Below are 21,097 nucleotides of genomic sequence, written 5' to 3' on the forward strand. Positions count from 1 at the left end.
GAAAATTTATTTTTTATTTATATCTTATTATATGATATGATGTCAATTTTAACTTAAACTTATAATTTTCTTAATTAAATTTTATAATATAATATTTTTTTAAATACGACTTTTATACATTTCGTTCCTTAATCACTGATTATTTTAAGAAACTTTGTTAAATTGACTAAAATTTTCGCTAAGTGAATTTCCATAGGGTTTTTTTTTCTTCAATTGATTACTCGCGTTTGTCGTACAAATTAACAAAGCAAAAAACCGCTCAAGCTGGACCCAACAATCTATACTTTATTCAAGTTCGAAGCCTAGCCTAAGCTCAAATCTCTGCTCGTCGCTCGACCGCTCGCCACCTGCCGCGCGCCGGTCGCCGGTCGCCGGTCGCCTCTTGCCGCTCGCCTCTACCTGCAATGCTCCACCTCGATCAGGCTGCACTCGCACTTCTAGGACCCAAGGCCAACAACTTCCTCTCCCCCAGCCGGAACCTTTTCACTTCCTTCCCATTTCTACCCGTATCGCCCTCTCCCTTATCCACCTTCTCCTCGCTTGCTATCGCCGCCGATCACGTTTTCCTCGGTAGCAATTTACTCAGCGACTCGCTGACGATGCCGGATGGGTGTCTGTTTCTTCCGCTCAGCCATGAAGGCGTTTGCTACAGATTGACAACAAATTTGGATTTATGAGGCCGGCGGAGGCGCTTTATTTCCACTCAAATTAGATGACGCGCTCGATTTGCTGCATTCTGAAGCTGAGTGCGGCTTATTTCAAGATCTAATCGAAAGGCTTCCGGTACTAACCTTTCTCATAGATTTTGGGTTTAGGGTTCCACCTCTCATTTTCTATTATTAGAGTTGAATTAAATTGAATATTTATAAGGTTTATGTTAGCTAATGCTTCACGTCTTCAACTGCATATTTTATTTCCCAAGAAAAGTAAATAGGAATGAAAATAAAATATACAACTGATGAAAATTTGTTAATAGATCATTCACCAACCTTGACTGTGATATGCCTGATGGCCTTTTAAATGTAAAATTATTCCCTTGATTATTTTGGATGTTTGCAATATTTATATAATTGTAGTTTCCTAAAGCAATGTGTCTGTCCTTAATGAATTTGGAATGTTTGGCATAATTACATGCATAGATTGTTATTCATTGTTGCGTGTTATTCAATTTTATTTAATTGAATAAATAATTTATTGCTCTGCTTGTCTTTAGTTGTTATTGGATAAAGGTAAGAACAGCCAAACAGAATAGAGAACGGAAGAGAAATAATATTCTCTATATTCATCTACAAGACATTACAAGACCTATATTTATAGACAAGTAAACTACAATTAACCAATGAATTTAAGCCACGTCAGCAAGAGTAGCTTGTTTACAGGATGTTTTGTTGTTATGCGCTAATACTCCCATGCAAACTGATGGGTGCAAGGCATCTGCTAGTTTGTTTCTGAGAGTAGTAAATCTTGGTGTGGATAGAGAAATGGTAAGTATATCCTCTTTTTGATCAATTGTATTGATCGGAAGAAGACGGATGTTATCGTTTTGTATATGATCTCTGATAAATTTCTAATCAATCTCAATATGTTTAGTTCGCACATGAAACATGGGATTGTTGGCTAATGCGATTGCTGACATGTTGTCACAATACATGTCGGTTGGTTGTTCTTGAGATATGCCAAAATCTTTGAGAAGACGACGTAGCCAGATGATGTCGGAGGTCAAGGTCGTCAATACTCTGTATTCTGATTCTGTGGAGGATCTTGCAACCACGTGTTGCTTTTTAACTGTCCAAGATATGATGGAATCTCCTAAGAACGAACAACAGCCGGTAGTAGATCTCATGGAGATAGGGTTGCCTGCCCAATCAGCATATAAAAAAGATTGAAGCACTAAGTTAGATTTGGTGATAGGTATGCCATAATCTAACGTACCTTTGATATAGCGTAGTAGTCGTTTTAGTAAATAGCTGTGTTGAGGGAGAGGATGATGCATATGTTGAGAAACTTGATTGACGTTGTACGCTATGTCGAAACGAGTCAATGTGAGATATTGCAGTGAACTCGTGAGGCGTCTGTATAGTTGATGATTAGATAGGACCTTATCTTCCGGGAATGCCGATGGTAACTTCGTGCAAGTTGGATTTGCTAGAGGGTTGCAATCTGATAGTTGAGCTAGCTGAAGCAGAGACAACACATACTTCTTTTGTGAAAGAAAATAAGATTGGTTTATATAGTCTATCTTTATACCGAGAAAGTCATTGGCATGGCCTAGATGTTTCATACTAAATTTGTTGCTGAGTTTATCTATAACCATCGATATGTCGGTTTGGTTGTTTCCCGTAATAAGTATGTCATCAACATACATTAAAAGAAAATTTTGAGTATGCTTTGACTAAAAATAAGTAGAGAGGGATCAGCAGTGCTATGAGAAAATCCAATTGATACAAGATAAGAAGTAAAAGTGTTATACCACTATCTTTGTGCTTGTTTCAAACTGCATATGGCTTTGTGGAGACGACATACGTGTTCAGGATGTGACGAGTCTTCGAATCCTTTTGGTTAAGCCATGTATACTGTTTCAGAGAGAGTACCGTGCAAGAACGCGTTGGCAACATTTAACTGATTTATTGACCAATCATCATGGAGAGCGACTGTGAGAAGGATACGAATTGTTAGTAACTTTGCAACTGAGCTTAAAGGCTATGTGTAGTCTAAACTGTATTTGATTATTTCCTTGCACAACCAGTCGAGCCTTATGCTTTGCGATTGTTCCATCCGCATGAAGTTTGATTTGGTAAGTCCATTTACAGCTGAGTATTGATGTGTTTGGAGGAGGCTGAACCAGACTCCATGTACCTTGCTTTTGGAGAGCTAAGAATTCTACAACCATAGTCTGCCTCAATTCTGAGTTTTTAACTGCCTCGGTATAGGTAGTAGGGGCTGTTGTGGGATCTGCCATATTGTTAGTATGAAACAAGTTTAGACGAGTGCAAGGTTTAACGGAACCGGTTTTGGTTCTAGTGATCATATGATGGTGAGAGGTAGTATGAATGATAGCAGCTGGTTCAACCAAGTTTAATTCAAGGTTAGAAGAAGAGGTCTGTTGAGTAATGTCGGATTGCTGAATATGCACAGGAGTTGGACAATTTATTAAAAAAAAAAAACTTATTAGAACAAAGAGATATCATCTTCTTTCACCTTTCCTGCACAATTTGAACGAGGCTTCATGTTACTCTTAACCAGTTTATTCTACTGATAAGCCATATTATTGTCGTGACTTGACTCTTTCACAGCGAGGGGTGTCCGCTATGCAGATTTTTTCAATGAAAGAAATCTATTTTATTGAAATCTATGAAGTAAATCATAAAGTCATAATAAAGAATCCAGATGTTTTTCATAATTAATCAATCGAAATACTGATCGTGTGATCGGTTTACTGATTTACTCTTAACTGCTCTCAAACTTATCTGGTTTGTTCCTATTTGCCCGAAACTGGCTGGTACTGTTTTTTCATTAATGTGTATTATCGTTCATCTCAAGATGGTTTAGATATTGAAGCTGTCTATGCTGCATAACCGGCTGTACACATTATACTTTATCATAACTGAGATCTCAAGTAATATGCTCCATTCTTAGATTTTTTTTTTTCAAACTGATTTTATGTAATTTCTGATCTCCATATTATGAACTCTAACTACTTGTGATAAAGCTGATACAGCTGCTTGATGACCTCGGTTTTGAGTTTAAAGTCATCAATCATTATTTTATGTATCTCTGGTTCATTGGTTATAATCTTGGTTCCTTGTATATTATCTATAAAGGCGATGAAGATGAGTTCCTTCTTGAAAGTAAATCATTTGTTTTTAATGCCTTCTTTTTTTTCTAAAAAAATAATGCAGTCTATGTAAAATATTATAAAGTAGGGCATAAGTCTAATTTTAGGCAAGCAGGAACCAGGCTAGTTAACAGTAATTTGTCTTTTTTTGGTTAGTTAAAAAACTTTTTACTACAAACCAGGCTTATAATGCTTTTCTTGTTGAAGAGGATAAATACTTAACATGAAACAATTGTCTATGTTTCGAATATTTTGTTTCCTAAATAGCGCACTACCCAAAAAATAGGCCTATTGCAGCACAAAAAATGAGCTTTCCCGGCGGTTTTACCCTCCACAAAATTTTTTGCAGCGGTTCTAAAACCACTGCAAAACGCAGTGATTGCAATGCACTGCAACTATATTTCAAGGTAGTTTCAAGACCATTGGGGTATGTTCAATCGAAGTGATGTTTATATCAGAGGTTTTAACCGTCATAAATTTATAGAATTGAGGAGGTCATAATCGTCACTATTCGGATTAAGAAAATCTTACTTACAAAATTGTGTCAATTTTAAACGCCACAATTTTGTAAGTTTTTGGTGATTAAAACCATCACAAATGTCCATAATTTTCTTTTTTAAATCTTGTTGCGTTGCCTTAGTAACCAAGACCAATTTTGGACTTGATTTTATTTAAGAATTATGAGTATTACAGTAAGCCACTGTTAAGTTCTCACCACATTCAAGCTAGTTGGGGGAGCATAACTTATGGTTGTCATCCTAGCTAAGTTTTACGTATTCTTCACCAAAATCAAGTTTATTTTTAACAAGTCACTTCGGAGTGAACCTAGCAAATCCTAGGATTTTTCTCTGCAAAATCAAGCACGCCCTTACATTAGAAAATTCGAAAATAGTTTCAGTTTACTAATTTAGCACCAGTTTTAAGTTTGATTCTCAACCTAACATCAATTCTCAACCTTCTTAATTTAAACTTTAGAACATAATGACAATTTCAACTATATGGTCCATATTAGCTTTTAAGTATATAAAAATATTTTTAAGAGAACTTCAAATGAAAATAACAGACTTGCAAATTTATTACACTGCAAACCATCAATCTAATGCATTGACAAAAATAAAGGTTATTCCAATTTTCATTATTGTGAGTGATGAGAGACTCTTCATACATATAAGTAGGTGTCCATGCTAACAAATCAATATTAAAATCAAGCATTTGATTACATATTCATCACAACATGAATACCTAGCAAACATCTCATCTAGAATCAATTTAAGAACTAGACTTCATATATAACAAACATTAAATCTATAATATAAAAATATTCATACAAGTAGAAATACCAAAATAATCATTTGAATTCAAAATCAAAACAATTTAAGTTCCAAAATATAAAAATATTCATATAAGTGGAAACATCAACCACTTGAGCTCATCATAAGAACAAACTTATGTTTTCAGTAGAATGTTAGACATTAGATGAGTTAATATCAATACTAATCTAGTCCTCTAATTTTGACCATTGTGTAAAAAGTTGACATCATTATAATGCATCAACTCCAGCTGAGACAGTCTCTATAATTTCCTCAATAGGTCTGTTGTCCCAGTACTCAGCCTTCAAAGTGGTTTTTTGATGACACCACTTAACACTAAGGGATTCAATAATCCAATGATGTATATGGCCAGGGAACTCAAAATTAGACTGCAATTGACAAATTCATATGGTTAATAATATATAAGTGAAAATTGAACTTTATTATGAATCACACATACTTCAACTTCGGCCAACATCTTCATCTTGTAGGGCTATATACTCTTATTTCTTCAGTCCATAGAATATATTGGAGTCAAAATAGGATCTCTTGCGACAACACTAAGATATGATCCTCGTAGAATATACTCAAGGATATCAAGGAACTTTATTTTCATTTACCTCAATGTGAACTCGTGTACTTGGTGACATATTTTGTATATTGGCACATCTTATACGCCCCTTGTGCCTGATGGCCGTGCCTTGCTCATCTTTACAAATCAGATCTTTAAAATTTTATGAAATTGTACCTATGAGCAATATTCTCTCCTTTGAGGTAGGAGCTTGACTGCAAAAAGAATGTCGCAATGGCTGTTAAGTTCCGCTGTACTCAAATTCTTCTTGTGAAACTAGGTGGATTGGAGTAGAAGGGGTTGTGGAGGCCCTACTACTTTCTCCTCTAAATATCACCTTCTTTGCTCTGCTGAAAAAACCGCCTCTTGTTATTTCCTGCCCAAAAATAAAAAAAAAGTGTTTAGTACAAACTATAATAAAATGTTTAGCATAAACAATAATAAAAAAAAAAAAAGAAAGGGAACGACTTACATTTGCATGGGATGAGAAATATTACAATCAAATACATCTCGGGGTTTCACTTTTACAACAAATTTTCAATTCATGTTTTTAGGATCTTGAATGTAGAATATTGGCGAGACTTGAGAATAAAAAATAAAAGGATCATCTTGAAGTTTATGTCCTGTATGATTAAGTCTTGAAAAATTCACAAGAGTATGACCATTGAACTTGTGTTTCCCCTATCATATTTGAATAGTACAACCTTGAATATGTTGGAGAAATTAATTTTAATTATATCATTAATTTTTTCATAGTAATTGAAATTCTCAATCTTTGTTGTATTAACGACACCATATTATGATTTTCCTTATTCTCGTTTTATATTTTGTGTGAAAATTATAGTCATTAATGTGAAGACCCTTGTATTTATATGCAAGTTTATTAGGACCCCTAGCCAGATTTTTGATTTCTTCTAAGATTATCATATCAATTGAACCTGAAATCTATAAAGGAATGAAATTTTTTTTGTTAACTATTTTATTATAAGCTCTTGTGAAGTTTAAGATATGCTTTGTTAGAGATAGAAAAATATGATTGTCTACTATGTCACGCAATCATTTGTGAAATCTTTCATTAATTAGACTCTCCATATCAGATATTATTAAATATGCATGTCTCCGTCTTTTTCTCCATTCACCATCTTTTGAAACGTTCTATGTACAAATCAAGATTATCACAATTCTGGAGGACATATCTATAAGTCTGAACCAATGATTTATCATCCAAAGTGAACGAAGTAACCTTTCTCAGTAGAGTGACATCACTTGAAAATTTAAAAGTAAATTGCTCTTCATTTGATGTTGCGTCTAAAAATTGAGATCCCTTCAGATATTTAGAATAGAAAGATATCACTTTTTCAGCAATATAACCCTCCGGAATATAACTTTCACATTGTATTTTATTGGCTATATAATCCTTTAATACTAAGAAAAATTTGTAACGCATGTGGGAGGGAATTTCTGAAGTGTTTGACACCAATCAGCTGTGCGAATGATAGTTATTTTAGTGTGCACAGTGCTCTATTTAGAAGCATGTAGAAGCCTTTTGTTTGCATGTATGAATGTTGCAAATTCGATGGCATTCTTTAACATTGCGTTGAGTTTCATTTGTCGTGCATTGGCAATATAGTTTGACTCACTTTGTCTCCTGCATGTTGTCATTTTCTCTGAATTTAGCTCGTAAGAGTATATCTCTGCATGCAAATGTTATGTACGATGCATCAGGAGTCCTCCACCCTTACATTTATAAATGAGCAAATATATTCATCGCGGCGGCCCGACGTTAGCATTTTTCTATTTCTGTCTATCAGCAATCTTCATTACAAACTCCCTGCTTCTGCTTACAGGTGAGTCATAGCGTTGCGCTACAGGTCATTTGTGGCTTTTTGCATGCAAGCCGTTGTGCACTGCAAGCTTTGTTGGATTTGTTCGTTGGTAGTGTGTTGTCAGTGAATGTTCAAAAGTTGTGCTGTTGCATGCAAGTAGACTTGGTGAGGACATCAGTAAGAGATTTTGACGCATTTTTCAGAGGAGGCATTGGAGATCGATGGCCACGATCAGGAGCATTTATTTTTGATGCATTTTATGTATTGTTTATTTTATATTTCATCTCATCCCCAGGAATTGCACAAGGAAATTAATAAAAGAATTGAACAAAGCAACGCCAGCTATAAGCTTAATGTTGATCGCAAGAAAAGATTTAAAGAATTCGAAGTTGAAGATTTTGTAATGGTACGGATTCGTCCGAGGCGGTTCCCTCAAGGATCTGTTAAAAAGTTGCATGCTAAAAGTGCAAGACCTTTTAAAATAATTTCCAAAATAAACAGTAATAATTATGTACTAGACCTTCTTAAAGGTTTTAATATAAATCATACGTTTAATATTGAATATCTAGTAGCCTTTGATGAACTAGAGTTTAACCCTAATAATCCACTACATGATGAGCCTTTTGTGAACCTACTCAGTGAAAACCCTAGCCTACCTTCAGTCCCCAATCTACCACATTCATCTAATGTGGAGAAGATTGAAGCAATACTTAACGATGAAATCATTTCCACTAAAGAAGGTGGGCGCCAAAGGTACCTAGTTCATTGGGAAGGAAAATCGGTGACAGAGGACACATGGATCGAGCGAGATGAACTACAAGGATTGGATCTATATCTGTTAGAGTTATACGATGTTCTCGAGATGTTCAATCGATGAGGTCGAGTTTTCTCCCACCCGGGGAAAATGATGAGGACATCAGCAGGAGATTTTGGCGAGTTTTTCAGAGGAGGCATTAGAGATCGACAACCACGATCAGCAGCCTTTATTTTTTATGCATTTTATGTATTGTTTATTTATATTTCAGTTTTTCCTATTTTACCACTATGGGTTGTTAGCTTGATGTTGTAGCCCTGAGGGCATTTTAGTCATTCTCTTTTGTCATGTTAAGACCTATATATAAGGGCCCCTCTATTGTATTTTGATGATGATTTAATGATAGTTTCCACTTTCCTTGCTTCTTACATGTGAAAACCCTTTACTCAGTCAAGAAAACATAAAATTATTTTTATATGTCTCCAACATTCCGATGATTTGTTCTATAGCATGTGCTATTGTTGATTTAGATTAATATGGTTCCTTTTAAGTGTTCAAATATACCTTTTGAGGACTACAAATTTGAGAGTACGCACTCTATAATATTCTTGGTTTTTGACTTACATGTTAATGCAATATTTTTCCATTCGGATTATTGTTGAGTTATTAAACTTTGCATCAATACATTTGGATTATTGTTGTTGAATAACAATTCAACTCCAAACCTTAAGAGGCACCATTTGGAGTGGAAATTTACGCCAATGCTGAAGCAGATCGTTATTTGTCTTTAATTGCTAGAATTCTATTCCCAAGCATGCTTTATAGTTGGTTTAAATGTTTCTAGAACATGTGAAGGAGTTTGCATAGTTAGTTGATTTAAATGCTTGCATAGGAAGGAATTTGCACTTGCATTATTGCTGGACTGTTAAATTCCAAATCAATTCATTATGTTTTATTTTAGATATTTCAATTAACAATTCATTTATATAGTAACATAAGTTAATTAATTAAAAAATAGTTTACAACGTGGAAATTGCCGTATTATATATTTCTTAAATTACGCCGATTAACTATTCTAAAAGAAGCAATGGTAAAAAATAATAAATAAATAAAAGAAGCAATTGTATTTAGGAATATAAAATGATCCACTAATACAATCCCAAGGATTCATAATTCAGTCTATGGCTCCAACAATAAAGAATAGAATAGATAAGTCGTTTAGTCTTCCTTCAATGTTTTCTTATGATCTGTTAGTCTGTACATATAAAAGATATATGCAAATACACAAAGCCCTCATATGGATCTGCCGTAATGATTATCTTCGTTACCGGCAATGGTTGATTATCTTCATTACTGTTCTTTGACATAATCCATAAAGATTCTTTTATGGATGAAACAATTTCTATGCTTTAGATTATTTTTTTAGTGGTATGGTGATCTGTTTATTAAAAGAGTTAATTAATCCTGCACTGAAATTTGTGATTCATGAACTTCAATAATTGTAAATATTCTTAGATGTTGCACATGAGCTCACATTGCCATATTGTTCTGCAATTTTATTAGTCATTTAGTATTATTAACTTTCTGTAAATGATGATTCCTGCAATTTGGATCAAATTCATTATTTTCTAAGTGGTTAACTATTGAAAGGTAGTAAAATTTTCTTTGGCAATTGGCAGTGTAAAGAACCAGCTCATGTTTCCGGCGGCGCAAAGTTGGATCATGCCATAACAGAAAGGGTTAAGTTTGCATGGAATCTATATAAATATATTGTTAGTTCCATTTGAAATCCAGTTATTTTGATCTGGCAGAAAAGGTAACAAGTTCTTGTATTTCTGTATTTCTTTCAGTTTTTCTTATGCATGCATTGGAAATCAAGTAATTTATTTGAGCCGAGGAAAATATGTGATAGCTTTTGTAGTAGTTTCTCTTTTTCTCCATTCAACTAATTTTAATTTGGTCAACAAAATAATTATCTATTCAGATAAAGATTTCTTTTGGGGGGGAAAGTGAGATCAGTAGCTGAAATTCCATTGAATGCAACGTGATTACCGAACTATGAAGAAAAAGCTAGCTAAAGATAGCAAAATATCTTCAGGCCGGAAATTAAGCCAAAATTGAGGCAATGAGCTGCTGAGGACTCATGTGAACAGGATTATCAAAAATCACCCAAAAAAAAAAGTACTTCGACCAACAGCTGGTGCTGAAGCCATCCAGGGAGGGAAGTGCCTCTTTTTCAAGGAAAAATTATTCTGTGCGGAATCCAGACCCCAAAGAAAATACATCATGTCCGGTACCGAACTTAGTACAGAGCGGTATGGAGGCTAAGTACCGCTCGGTACTTAAGCGTAAATCGAACGGTTCTCCCGTCCAATATCCGCACAGAATAATCTCTCCTTTATCAACCAGCAGACTAAAAACTGGAAGTTTTTATTATTCCCTTCCCTCTAGATATAGTAAATGAGGCAACATATTGAGCGAGAAATAGTTTTCGAGCAGGTATGTGGCCTACATTATTATAAGGGAATGCATTATTATAATGTGAGCAAATTAAAAGCAATATGGAGAACAGGGATACACTGGAGCCTCCATTAATTTTGGGGGTGCATTTTTTGTCTCAAGTTTACTTATATTTGTGCTCCCATGAAAAAAAAAACCATAGCACTATAAAGATTATGATTTTAATACAAGCTTACTGAAGGGTAAGTTATCTAGGATAGTAAGCAATTAAGTTACAAGTGGAGAATTTCAATAGTTGTTTGCAACCTGTTGAAGGAGTAATTATTGTGTCCGGACACCGAATGCATCCAGAGATCAATAACAAAACGTCATGTCACTCAAGTGCTCGGTACCGCACTCGGTACTGCACTCGGTACACTAGGTATGCTCGGTATCGCAAACGGTACTGTGCTCGGTACACTAGGTATGCTCGGTACCGCACTTGGTACTGCGCTCGGTATATTAGGTATGCTCGGTATTTTGTCCGGATGTAATAATTTTTCCTCTGTTGAAGAGAGCTATTTGCATTCCAGCCATCCAACATCTAGGAGATCCTATGGAGATCAGGTTGAAAGTCATTGAGGTGAAGAAGTTTAATTATATAAGGATGTCATGATAAGGTTGTAGGAGGTAGCAAGAATACCAAGGCATCTTTTGAGAAGATGTTTGGCAATATTATCAAAAATTTGAATAGTGCTTTTAGATTGATTAATAAATTCATATAACAACAACAATAACAAGCTTTTATCTTACTATAAGTGGTTGGTTGCATGAATCTTTTTTCTCCATTGTAGTTTTTTAATAGCTAAATTTTAATTTAATTTATTAAAAAAAAATATAATTTCTAATAATTTCTATCCAAGTCTTTTTGGTCTATCTCTTCCTTTATTAATATAGACCAAATTTAATACATCTATTGTCATAATAGGGTCATTGATAGGCCAATGTTTATTTGTCCAAATCATGACCAAATCATCTAAGGCTACTCTTTCTTAATCTTCTTTGCCAGTAGAGTTACTCAAACTTTTTCTTTTATTATTTATTTCATATTTTGTCTCTAAGTGTAAAGCTGCTCATTCACCTGAGCATTCTCATCTCTACAACACTTAATTTAACTAAGATAATGTTGACTAAGCGATAATGTCTAGGGTTGTGAAGTGATGGAAAATTTGACTAAGCTAAGATAATGATGTCTATAGATAGCCTATTTTAAATAAAAGCAGCTTAGCTAAAATTAGGGGTAGAACCAACCTCTCTTTTGAGGGTGGGCCAAATAGAATTGTGAAATACATTATTTATATATGAAATAGGAAAAAGATTTTTTTTTTTTTTAAGAATTTGGGCAATTGTATTTATTGAAGGAGGGTAAAATCGTTAAAATGTCTATTCTTCTAACAATAAAGATTTTAGGGTGAGTAATTGTCCATTCTGAGCTCTTCTATGTTCCACCCCTAACTAGAATGAATGATGTATGGCAAATTAGATTGAATCTACTGGCAAGAATCATTAAAATAAATCTTGTTGAAATTGCAACCTAAGTATATGCTTAAAGTCTGCAAAATTGTTGGTGTGAGGGATTTTTGGAAGTCGCCTTCACATTTCTTAGTAATTTCTCAGTGTTGAAGAATTGTTTGACAATATAATAAACTTGGTTTCCAATTATTTCCTAAGTTGAGAGTAGTCAAAATTCAACTCGATCATTAGGTTCGAAAGTAGAGTTTTTATGAGTTGAAGAGAACACCGTCTTTATTTTGTCATCAGTTGTTAGGGCAGTAACATTGTTTGTTAAGTGATTAGGAACTTAATTACCCATATATGAAGGGTTAGTAGGATTAATGCATGGAAAATTGTTAGTGTTGAAGTGTTGGATAAGCCATTTTGAGAAGTCCTAAAATTTTAGAATTGGAGCCTTTACCTGATTTTACAGGGTAGAGCAATGAATGTGATAAGATGTAATATTTAAAATTATTTTGTAATTTTTTTTATAAGAAGAATATCTCAATGATAAATCGTAAGTAAAAAAATCATGCAAGGCAATTGCAGTGTTATAATGTAGGATAATACGTTTATTTTATATTAAGGCTTTGCTTGGATTAAATTTTTTACTATTTTTTTAAATAATTTTTAGTGAGAAAATCTTAAAAGTAGTGGTGAAAAACTGTCTTAAATGAAGCCTTAAGTTTTCTTTAGAATAATTTTTTAATTAAAAAAAAATAAATTATAAGTTTTTGTTCTAAAAAATTATTTTAAAATATTAAAAAAACTATTACAAATTAAGCCTATCTTTTAAAATACTGTTAGAAAGTTGTTAATTACATGCGATTGTAATTACAAGCTGTTTAAATGTTAATTAAATTGCAAAGCCAAGATATTAAAGTACGTTTAATTCAAAATAAAATTTACTAGTATCATATTTTATGTACTTATAAATTTTTATATTTTGAAAGAGAATGAGATGGAAAAAAAAAATCAATATCACTGTTTAGGTGTTAAATTTTTAGAAATTTCACTGTTCTCATATTATTGACCAAATATTGTACTATTTTCTTTATTAAAAAATACATTTAATTGCGCATTTTGAATAAAATTATTTCTCTTCTATTCCCTGACTTTTTTTTTTTTTTTTAAATCTGGCTATAAAAAGAGTCAAATTGATTAAATTTTAATTCACTAAACATTCTTTTTTTTTTTTTTGAGAGAAATTGGGGCTTTGCCCTTCTATTAACTGGTAAATATTACAGAAAATAACAAAACCTGTAATACATATAACCCATTTCCAATACACAAAACAAACCAAAAAGATCAAAAAAGGTCCAACCGGACTCAGAACAAAAAAGAATTCAGCAAATCAGGCAATAGAGCATCTCCAGAAAACTGAAGATACAAGGCCTGAAAAATATTGGAGTAAGCAGCGACCAGAGCTCTCCCCGGTTGCCAGAAACCTGTCCCAACATCAGAGAAAAATCAAGAGCAGACAGCCATCCATGGGGAAGAAGAGACTCGCCCCAGGTTGCCACACAAAAACTCGGATTGCACAGGCAAAACGAAAAGCATTGGCCGTCCAAAGGGAGAGACAGAGAGCTGAATTCAGTCATCATCGTCCGGTGAGAGTAAGTAGAGCCCAGCAGTCTACTTACTCCCAAGACCTGCTCCCATAACCAAAACAACTTGGAAAAACTTGTTTCAATCTATCAGCATTTCTCCATCTTAACGATTTAGCTCCCACAGCTTTCTGAATTTTAAGAATTGTGCCATTAACAGTTGATTGAGATGAGCTAAACCGCCTGTCATTCCTCTCTCTCCATATAAAATAGATAGAACAACATAGAACAAGAAAACAAAATTGCTTTTGGGTGCTGCCTAATCCAGGATGGTCATTGAAGAAATCAAAACACTGGATCATAGTAGGCCTTAGCAGAAATTCATTTAAAGCAGGAAGCAGACTAAACATTCTTTTATATAGCTACGATTCGATTATAATTTATAAGATTTTGAAATAAAGCAGCTGATACTCAGATATAATAATAGTAAATATTATTATCATAATCAATTTAGTTAAGTGATATTATCACAATTCAAGATTTGCTTTAAGAAATAGTAATAAAATCATCTCAAAAGAATTTCTAATCTGAACCTGAAAATAATTTAAAAGAAAAAGTAATGCAGATATAAAGACAGTAAAATACAAAATTATTGTATAAAAAAACAAAATTATGAGCGCCAACTTTACAAGATGGTTAAAGGTAGACAGAACAAAATAGTAAACATGCTATCTTCTAATACCCATGTGCTGTCCAAATTTCTCAAAAAAAAAAATCCATGTGCTGTACTCACAATTGAATTAGCCAGTCTCTGGCAGCCCATGCCTCTGCCATAAGCTTAGAAGGACATTTATGGAGCCAAGAGAAAATTTTTTTGACGAGAAATTATTGTTCTTAGGCCAGTGAAAATCTCAGTTGACCTAGCATGCAACCTACACCAATTTATACGGTTCAACACTTAACGCTTTCACTGCTTGTCAAAGGATTTAAATCAGATACCTGGATTTTGTCCAACCGACTCTTCATCACACGGACAAGCAGTGGTGGTGGGTGAGAATTCCATTTCACTCTCCAATAATTAGACAAAAAGTCACCCACGCACCCATCCACCCATATGTGCCAACTGTATCGTCTCTGTTCTTCCATCATTAAAGCATATGGAAAGACAGAAAGAGAAGGCTAATTCATTTCAGCTCTCAACAATCTTCAGAATGGAAGAGACTTTAGCTTTTCACAGGAGATTCGATCCGATCAAGTGCTTCAGATGACCCAAGTACAGAAGAAACCTTCTCTCCACACCAAAGTAGGTTTTGTGTTGTACTGCCTTTAACCTATCAAGTTATACGTTGCAACTTGCAAACATAGCCACCTTCTTTTTCACTTCTTTTAAGGCCTTTACTGCTTTTTCCCTTCTCGCTCTCCTTCGCCTCTCTCTCTCTCTCTCTCTCTCGCCAAGCTTTCCAAAGCTCAAACTTTACTACCGTGAGCAAAGATACAATGGGCTCTATAGTGTTGCCGAGGAGGACGTGCGGACAGAGATTGAAGACCTCGCGTGGGTATCTCGCTGCTGTACCGCTGCCCTTATCTTCGTCTGCAATCAGAATTTAAAGCAGATCAGTACGTTGGAGATGGAACCCGGCCAATAGTAATTTGTGATCCTTCAAAACAAGTACTCAAATAAAATTATACAGATTTCCAGTATAATTTTATGGTCAGAGAGCAATATTTGATCTTTTAGAGTTCTTTGGTTCTTCATGAAGTTTTTTCTTTTCTGTAATAGAATCCTTAAAGTAGCTAATGACATAGGTAAGTTTCTAGATGATCACTTGTTACTTTAAGCACCCTTACTCTTAATAAACAAGGCTGCCTACCAGTTTTCTTGCTTCAAGAAGGGCAGACTCATGTTGTTTGCTTTAAGATGGAAATCATAGAAGGTTGCCAATGTTATTAGAGCAAATTACAAGATATTTTAGTTTTTGTTCTTCCAGCAATAGTACTACTCTTCCTATTTCAATATGCTGTTTCCATTTCTTTTTGAACATAAGACCATCTCCAAAAGAATAACTCATTTTTCGCTCCAAAATACAGTAACATTTCAAAATTCAGCAATTCTATCTCAAATCGAACTCTATTTCTTAACACCAAAAAATACTATTTCATATATATTCTTTCTCAACCAAATTCCACGCGCTCTCGGCGCTCCGCCTTTGCCTTTTCAGTTTCCACAAAAAAAAATGTGTTTGTGAACGGTGCGACACCAAACACGAGAATGGAGCACGTTTTGTCGTTTGATTGGAGCAATTCTCGGAAGCTAAACACGAGTATGGAGTTCAATTGGAGATGGCCTAGATCTAAATTTAAGGAGAAATAATTTAAAAAAAATAGAGAAAAACATGAATTTTGACTTATAATTCATATTAATTGTTGAAATAGAGAGCCTTTTAATACTTCTATGATCATTGTAATTCTCTTCTTGTAAGCATTTATTATTACCCTCTTTTTAAAAGAGGTGTTTGGGTTGAATAATTAAAGTTGGAGTTGAAGCATGATGATTATGTGTTAATTTAATCATGCTTAATAATAGTAACACTAGTGGTATATTGGAAATAGTTAGAAGATTTCTAGGTATTAAATACATAAATATAAATAATTTCAATAATTTATTTGACTTGTTTAAAAATTTCATTGATATTTGAATAAATAATTTTTTTTTAGTATATTTAAATAAGAATTAAATTCAGTGATATTATTGATGTATTTACAAAATTTGTAAATAAATAATTAGTTTTTGTTAAATATATAAACAGAAATATTTAATGATGAACTTAGTAAATCTCATTAAATCATAAAAAATTTTGAGCATGTGAGCATTTAAATTTGACTAAATTTTGGTTTATTTAGCTGTTAGCCTGTTCTTTTCAGAATTAAGTATTTAAATAAATAGAAATTTTAATGTGAAAATTAACAGTATGCTGGGATATAATTGCAAATCTAAATTTATTAAAAAAGTATTATTATTATTGATTAAGATATTATTAAAGCTAATTAAGATGGTATCAATTTAAATTATTATATTACCTATTACAGTTAAATTAATAACATTAAAGTATGACTGTCGCTCCATTAAAAGTATTATACTAAAGCACAAATCCTCATTCCTACTTAATTTGATCTTGATCATCAATGACAAACAATTTTATAAGTAGTTCCTAAGGACTTCTCCGGCCGTTCGGCAAACAGGCGAATGGAGAGCCTCAGACGTGCCAACCGAATTTCATTTTTGCCGGCATTCAGTCGCTTGTGAACAGTGCGACGCCAATATTGGCGTCACACTATTCACTTTCGCCATTTCTTTCTCTCTACCGAACCCCGTCTGAGAAAGACGCGAAAGAAACAACGATGATTTTGGGCAAAATGACATTCCACTGGAGATGAATCACAGCACTTTTTGATTTTACTGCATTTTGCAGTGAAAAATGAGAGTTTCGGTTGGAGATGTCCTAATAAGAATTTTGTCCTAAAAGGATAAAAGGATGGCATCTTGATTCAGAAAATGGAGGACCAATTTTCTCAAGTTAATATATCTTCATTATTAGAAATGTTTTTTATCTTTAAAAGTTAAATTCTCATTTAACTCTAATAAAAAATATCATTTTTAATATTCTTAAACTAATTTTTTTAAGGTATGCATCTACCTTTCTTAAAATAAGTCAAATTAATACATCTAGAGGTTATCGAAAAACAGCGAACTACACCAACTTTTTCACAAATTTACTGCAATATATAAAATTTATAATTCACTCCTAATTTCATCTAAGAATGCAAAAGAACTGAATCCACCATCAAGAAGAACAACACAGCATTTTGCAGAACTAGCAATCATCATAAAAAAAAAAATTACCAAAATTACTAGATAATAAGATACAAACAATAAATAACAGAACCAGTAACCCATCACTTGGTTTAAAACAAAATTTCATGATGCAGTATCAGCACTTGGAGTCCAACTCAGTGCAGATTTGAAAAAAAAAAGATTTGGGATAATTCGACATAAATAGAAGAAGAACAAAAGATATTTCAGAAAGAGATAGAGAACGAGAGGTAAAGAAAAAATGATCTACAACTACTCTGCTAAAGGAAAAAAAAAGAGATAAAAAGACTGAAGATTTGAGAGCCAGAGAGAAAGAAAGCAGTTGCAGGCGAGAATATAACCATGTCAATATCGGGAAGGTTTAAATCAGTAAGGCGGATGCGACGGGCGGCCACCAGGTGGCCATACAATGTCCTGTGAGAAGTGTGAACCATACATCGCCATGCCACCCGACTCCGCCGCTGCAGCAGGCGGGTGTGGCGGAGACGGCGACGAATGCGGCTGTTGTAGATGAAAATGGTGAAAGAAACGCTGATGCTCGTCTTCATGATACTGCGGCTGGGCGGCTACTTCAGCCGTCGCATCGTTCCCCGAAACCGAAACTGATACCGATAACTCTTCCTCCTCCGGCAGCCGGTGAAATGTCGGATTCGCAAACGCTGCCGCCACCACTATCACCACCCCAGCCGCCAATAATGTCCCTACTACCGTCCCTCCGATTACTTGCCCCTGCGGTCCCGCAAGCGAAATCGTGATTCCAGTCCCCGCCGCTGCTGCCGCGGCTATCGCCGGAGGCATGAACGTGGCCGAAATTGACAGGATCTCGAACCGCCCGTGGAACACGATAGCTGCCTCGACCCCTGGCTGGCGTATCGTCACGTTGACCACGGCGCCGGTCGCCGCAAGCACGGATATTCCCAGCTTACGCCGGCGAGAGAAACGCGCGAGGCAGTCAACGATATCGTGGCCGCCGGGAATTTCCAGCACGTACGGCCGCATCGCGGCTGACGGCTCCGCCTCCTTTGTGATAACCACCGGCGGCTTCGGCCTGTTTTTCGACCCCGGCGGCCGTCCACGTGGGCGCTTCGCTAACTCGATGCTCGCGCCGTCGCCAGCCTGCTGCGGCGGCGGTAGAAGCTGCGGAGGCTTCCTTTCCTTTTTCTCACCGTCTTTCCGTCTTCTCCCTATTCCTTGCACGCTGTCCACCTCTTCGGAGAACGGATCCGGTTTCATGATGTCGAGGCTGTTTAAGATCATGAATGGATTATTCCAATCAAGCAATATATATCTAGCTTAGATTCGAGAGCAAGCAAAGGATTTGGTGAGGAGATGAGAAAGAGAAGAAGGCTTGGGATGAGGTTGGAGAGGAAGAAATTAAAGATAAGAACTGATGGTTACAGAAGCTGCTGCTTTATTTCTACTCACGGCTTTTTGAAGGTCTGGGCGTTTGAAAAGAGTGGAGAGAGAGAGAGAGGGGATTCTATATTTCTCCTCTATGCTTGTCGGCTAAGGGTGCTGAGGACCAAGAACTCCAACGTCAAAGCGACTGTTTGATTTTATTATCGGCTAAATCGTTAGGCGCATCAAATTTATAAATCCAAGTTGAAAAAGTGATTTGTATGTATTTGACTAATTAAGTTGTTGATTAAAATTTTGAGCACAGAGCAATATTGATTAAGGGTGTTGGATGCTACATATTACACGACAAAAAAAAAACAGTTTTTTTTAATGATTTTGAATCAATAGTTAGATATATAGAGAATTAAAAAGATTTATCTATATATTAAGCTTTGGCCTCTCAATATGTTGAGTATATTTGACTCAATTATAAAATAATTTTTTTTTTAGATTCAGTTTATTTACTTAACAGTCTAATAATCTAATATTGTATAAATTTAAGTTGAATTACTATTAGAAGATTTTAAAAATAATTGTTGTGTTAAGTATTCTCAATTATAGAAGGCGGTTGTTTTGTTGTGTTAGCATTACAAGAATATTTAATGCATATATATGTGAAGATTGTGACTCATAAGAGAAAATTTTATGTGAAAAAAATCTATTAGGGAAAAAATGTAGGGCTTGATACAATTGAAATTGAGTGAACTTGAGCTTGTCGAATTCATCTAGATGAGATGCTCATCTGGCTATAAGGACATGAAATTTGAAGGTGGGTTTTTTTTGTGAAGGGGTCTGCTAGGGTTTCATTGCCCTAGTCGCCGCTGGTGATGTCCCCTCCCCCCCGGCCTTATTTTTCCCTCGCTAGCCAAGCCGAGGGCTCCACCACACCCTCTTGCTTTCCCATGACTAATCTCTCGTCCTCCACCGATTCTCCCCCTCTTCCCAATAAATTTGTTCCATCCTCCTCTCCTCTCGCTTTAAATTGATGCAACATCATTGCTGCCCCAAGGAACCCGGAGAAATCCTTTCCCCTCTCCCACTCGCCCACTAAGGATGATCCCCTTGATTTTACAAAAGTCCATAACAAAACTGCTTATGATGAATAGGGAACGTTGCTTATTGGTTACTACATTCGTCGTCGGCCTTATTACGAATCACTCCTCTCAACTATCCATAATTCATGGAAGTTGAAGGTATGATGCAATTGCTTTATCTTAATGATGAATTTTTCATGTTGAAATTTACCTCACACGAGGACTATGAGATGGCTTTAACTAGGGGTGTTTTGTTCTTTCTGGGAAAATTATTTATCCTTCAAAAACGGGTTCCCAACTTCAAAACTAAAAGAGAGGAGTTTACCTCCATTCCCATTTGGTTTAAGATTCTTGACCTACTTCTACCCTGCCGGATGCCCAAATGTATATCTTGCATATACTCACATGAAAACAGTTCTCTCAAACCCCTCATCTACTAAAAAAAAGGCTCATAGGAGCAAGCAATCAAAAAAGCCACCTAGCAACCCGCAAAATTCCCATTGACCATCCTCGCTTAGCTGCTTTGAATGTGATAGATTTCAATGGCCCGAAAACTTTGACTAAACATCTCCAATTTCTGAGTCTAGGCTTTAAGTTTAATTTTGGTTAAAGGCTCCCCCACATTCCTCTTTGATGTATTATTATTTTTGTAGTTGGTTTTTGTGTCTCCCTATTTGATTGCTTTTCTAGTTAGTTTTTTTTTTTTTTAATGATTTTCGATTACTTCTTAGAAATTTTGGATTGTGAGCTTGCTCTTTTTTTTTTAGCCGCTCATATTTTCTCTTTTATTATATAGCAGCACACTCGTAAACTTTTACAAGGTTAAATTTTTACAAGGGCTTAGCCTACAATTTCTGAAAAAAAAAAAAAAAAAAAAAAAAAAAACAGCTTGCCCGCAATCTTTGACAGCCATACAGGTAGAGCCCTACAGCGTGGGGTGACCGGTAGGTGAATTTAG

The 21,097-nt window shown here is 35.0% G+C and overlaps 1 protein-coding gene and 1 long non-coding RNA gene across 3 annotated transcripts; one reads left to right on the top strand and one right to left on the bottom strand.

Annotated features, from left to right (window-relative positions):
• Positions 1-255: 255 nt before the first annotated feature.
• Positions 256-11,321, top strand: LOC110115412. 2 transcript variants are annotated; one of them, XR_002305338.2, is made up of 3 exons: positions 256-783; positions 9,976-10,112; positions 10,281-11,321. It is a non-coding gene; the product is annotated as an uncharacterized LOC110115412 (long non-coding RNA). The 2 variants fall into 2 exon arrangements; XR_002305337.2 differs by lacking the exon at positions 10,281-11,321 and having other exon boundaries at positions 9,976-10,236.
• Positions 11,322-17,721: 6,400 nt separating this feature from the next.
• LOC110115427 (AT-hook motif nuclear-localized protein 17) lies at positions 17,722-19,177 on the bottom strand. Its single transcript, XM_020848644.2, has one exon. The coding sequence runs from the start codon at positions 18,962-18,964 to the stop codon at positions 18,074-18,076; it is 891 nt and encodes a 296-aa protein (XP_020704303.1). The 5' UTR covers positions 18,965-19,177; the 3' UTR covers positions 17,722-18,073.
• Positions 19,178-21,097: the final 1,920 nt, after the last annotated feature.

The sequence above is a fragment of the Dendrobium catenatum genome, unplaced genomic scaffold, assembly GCF_001605985.2.
Source record: "Dendrobium catenatum unplaced genomic scaffold, ASM160598v2 fragScaff_scaffold_1483, whole genome shotgun sequence".
Classification (NCBI taxonomy): Eukaryota; Viridiplantae; Streptophyta; class Magnoliopsida; order Asparagales; family Orchidaceae; genus Dendrobium; species Dendrobium catenatum.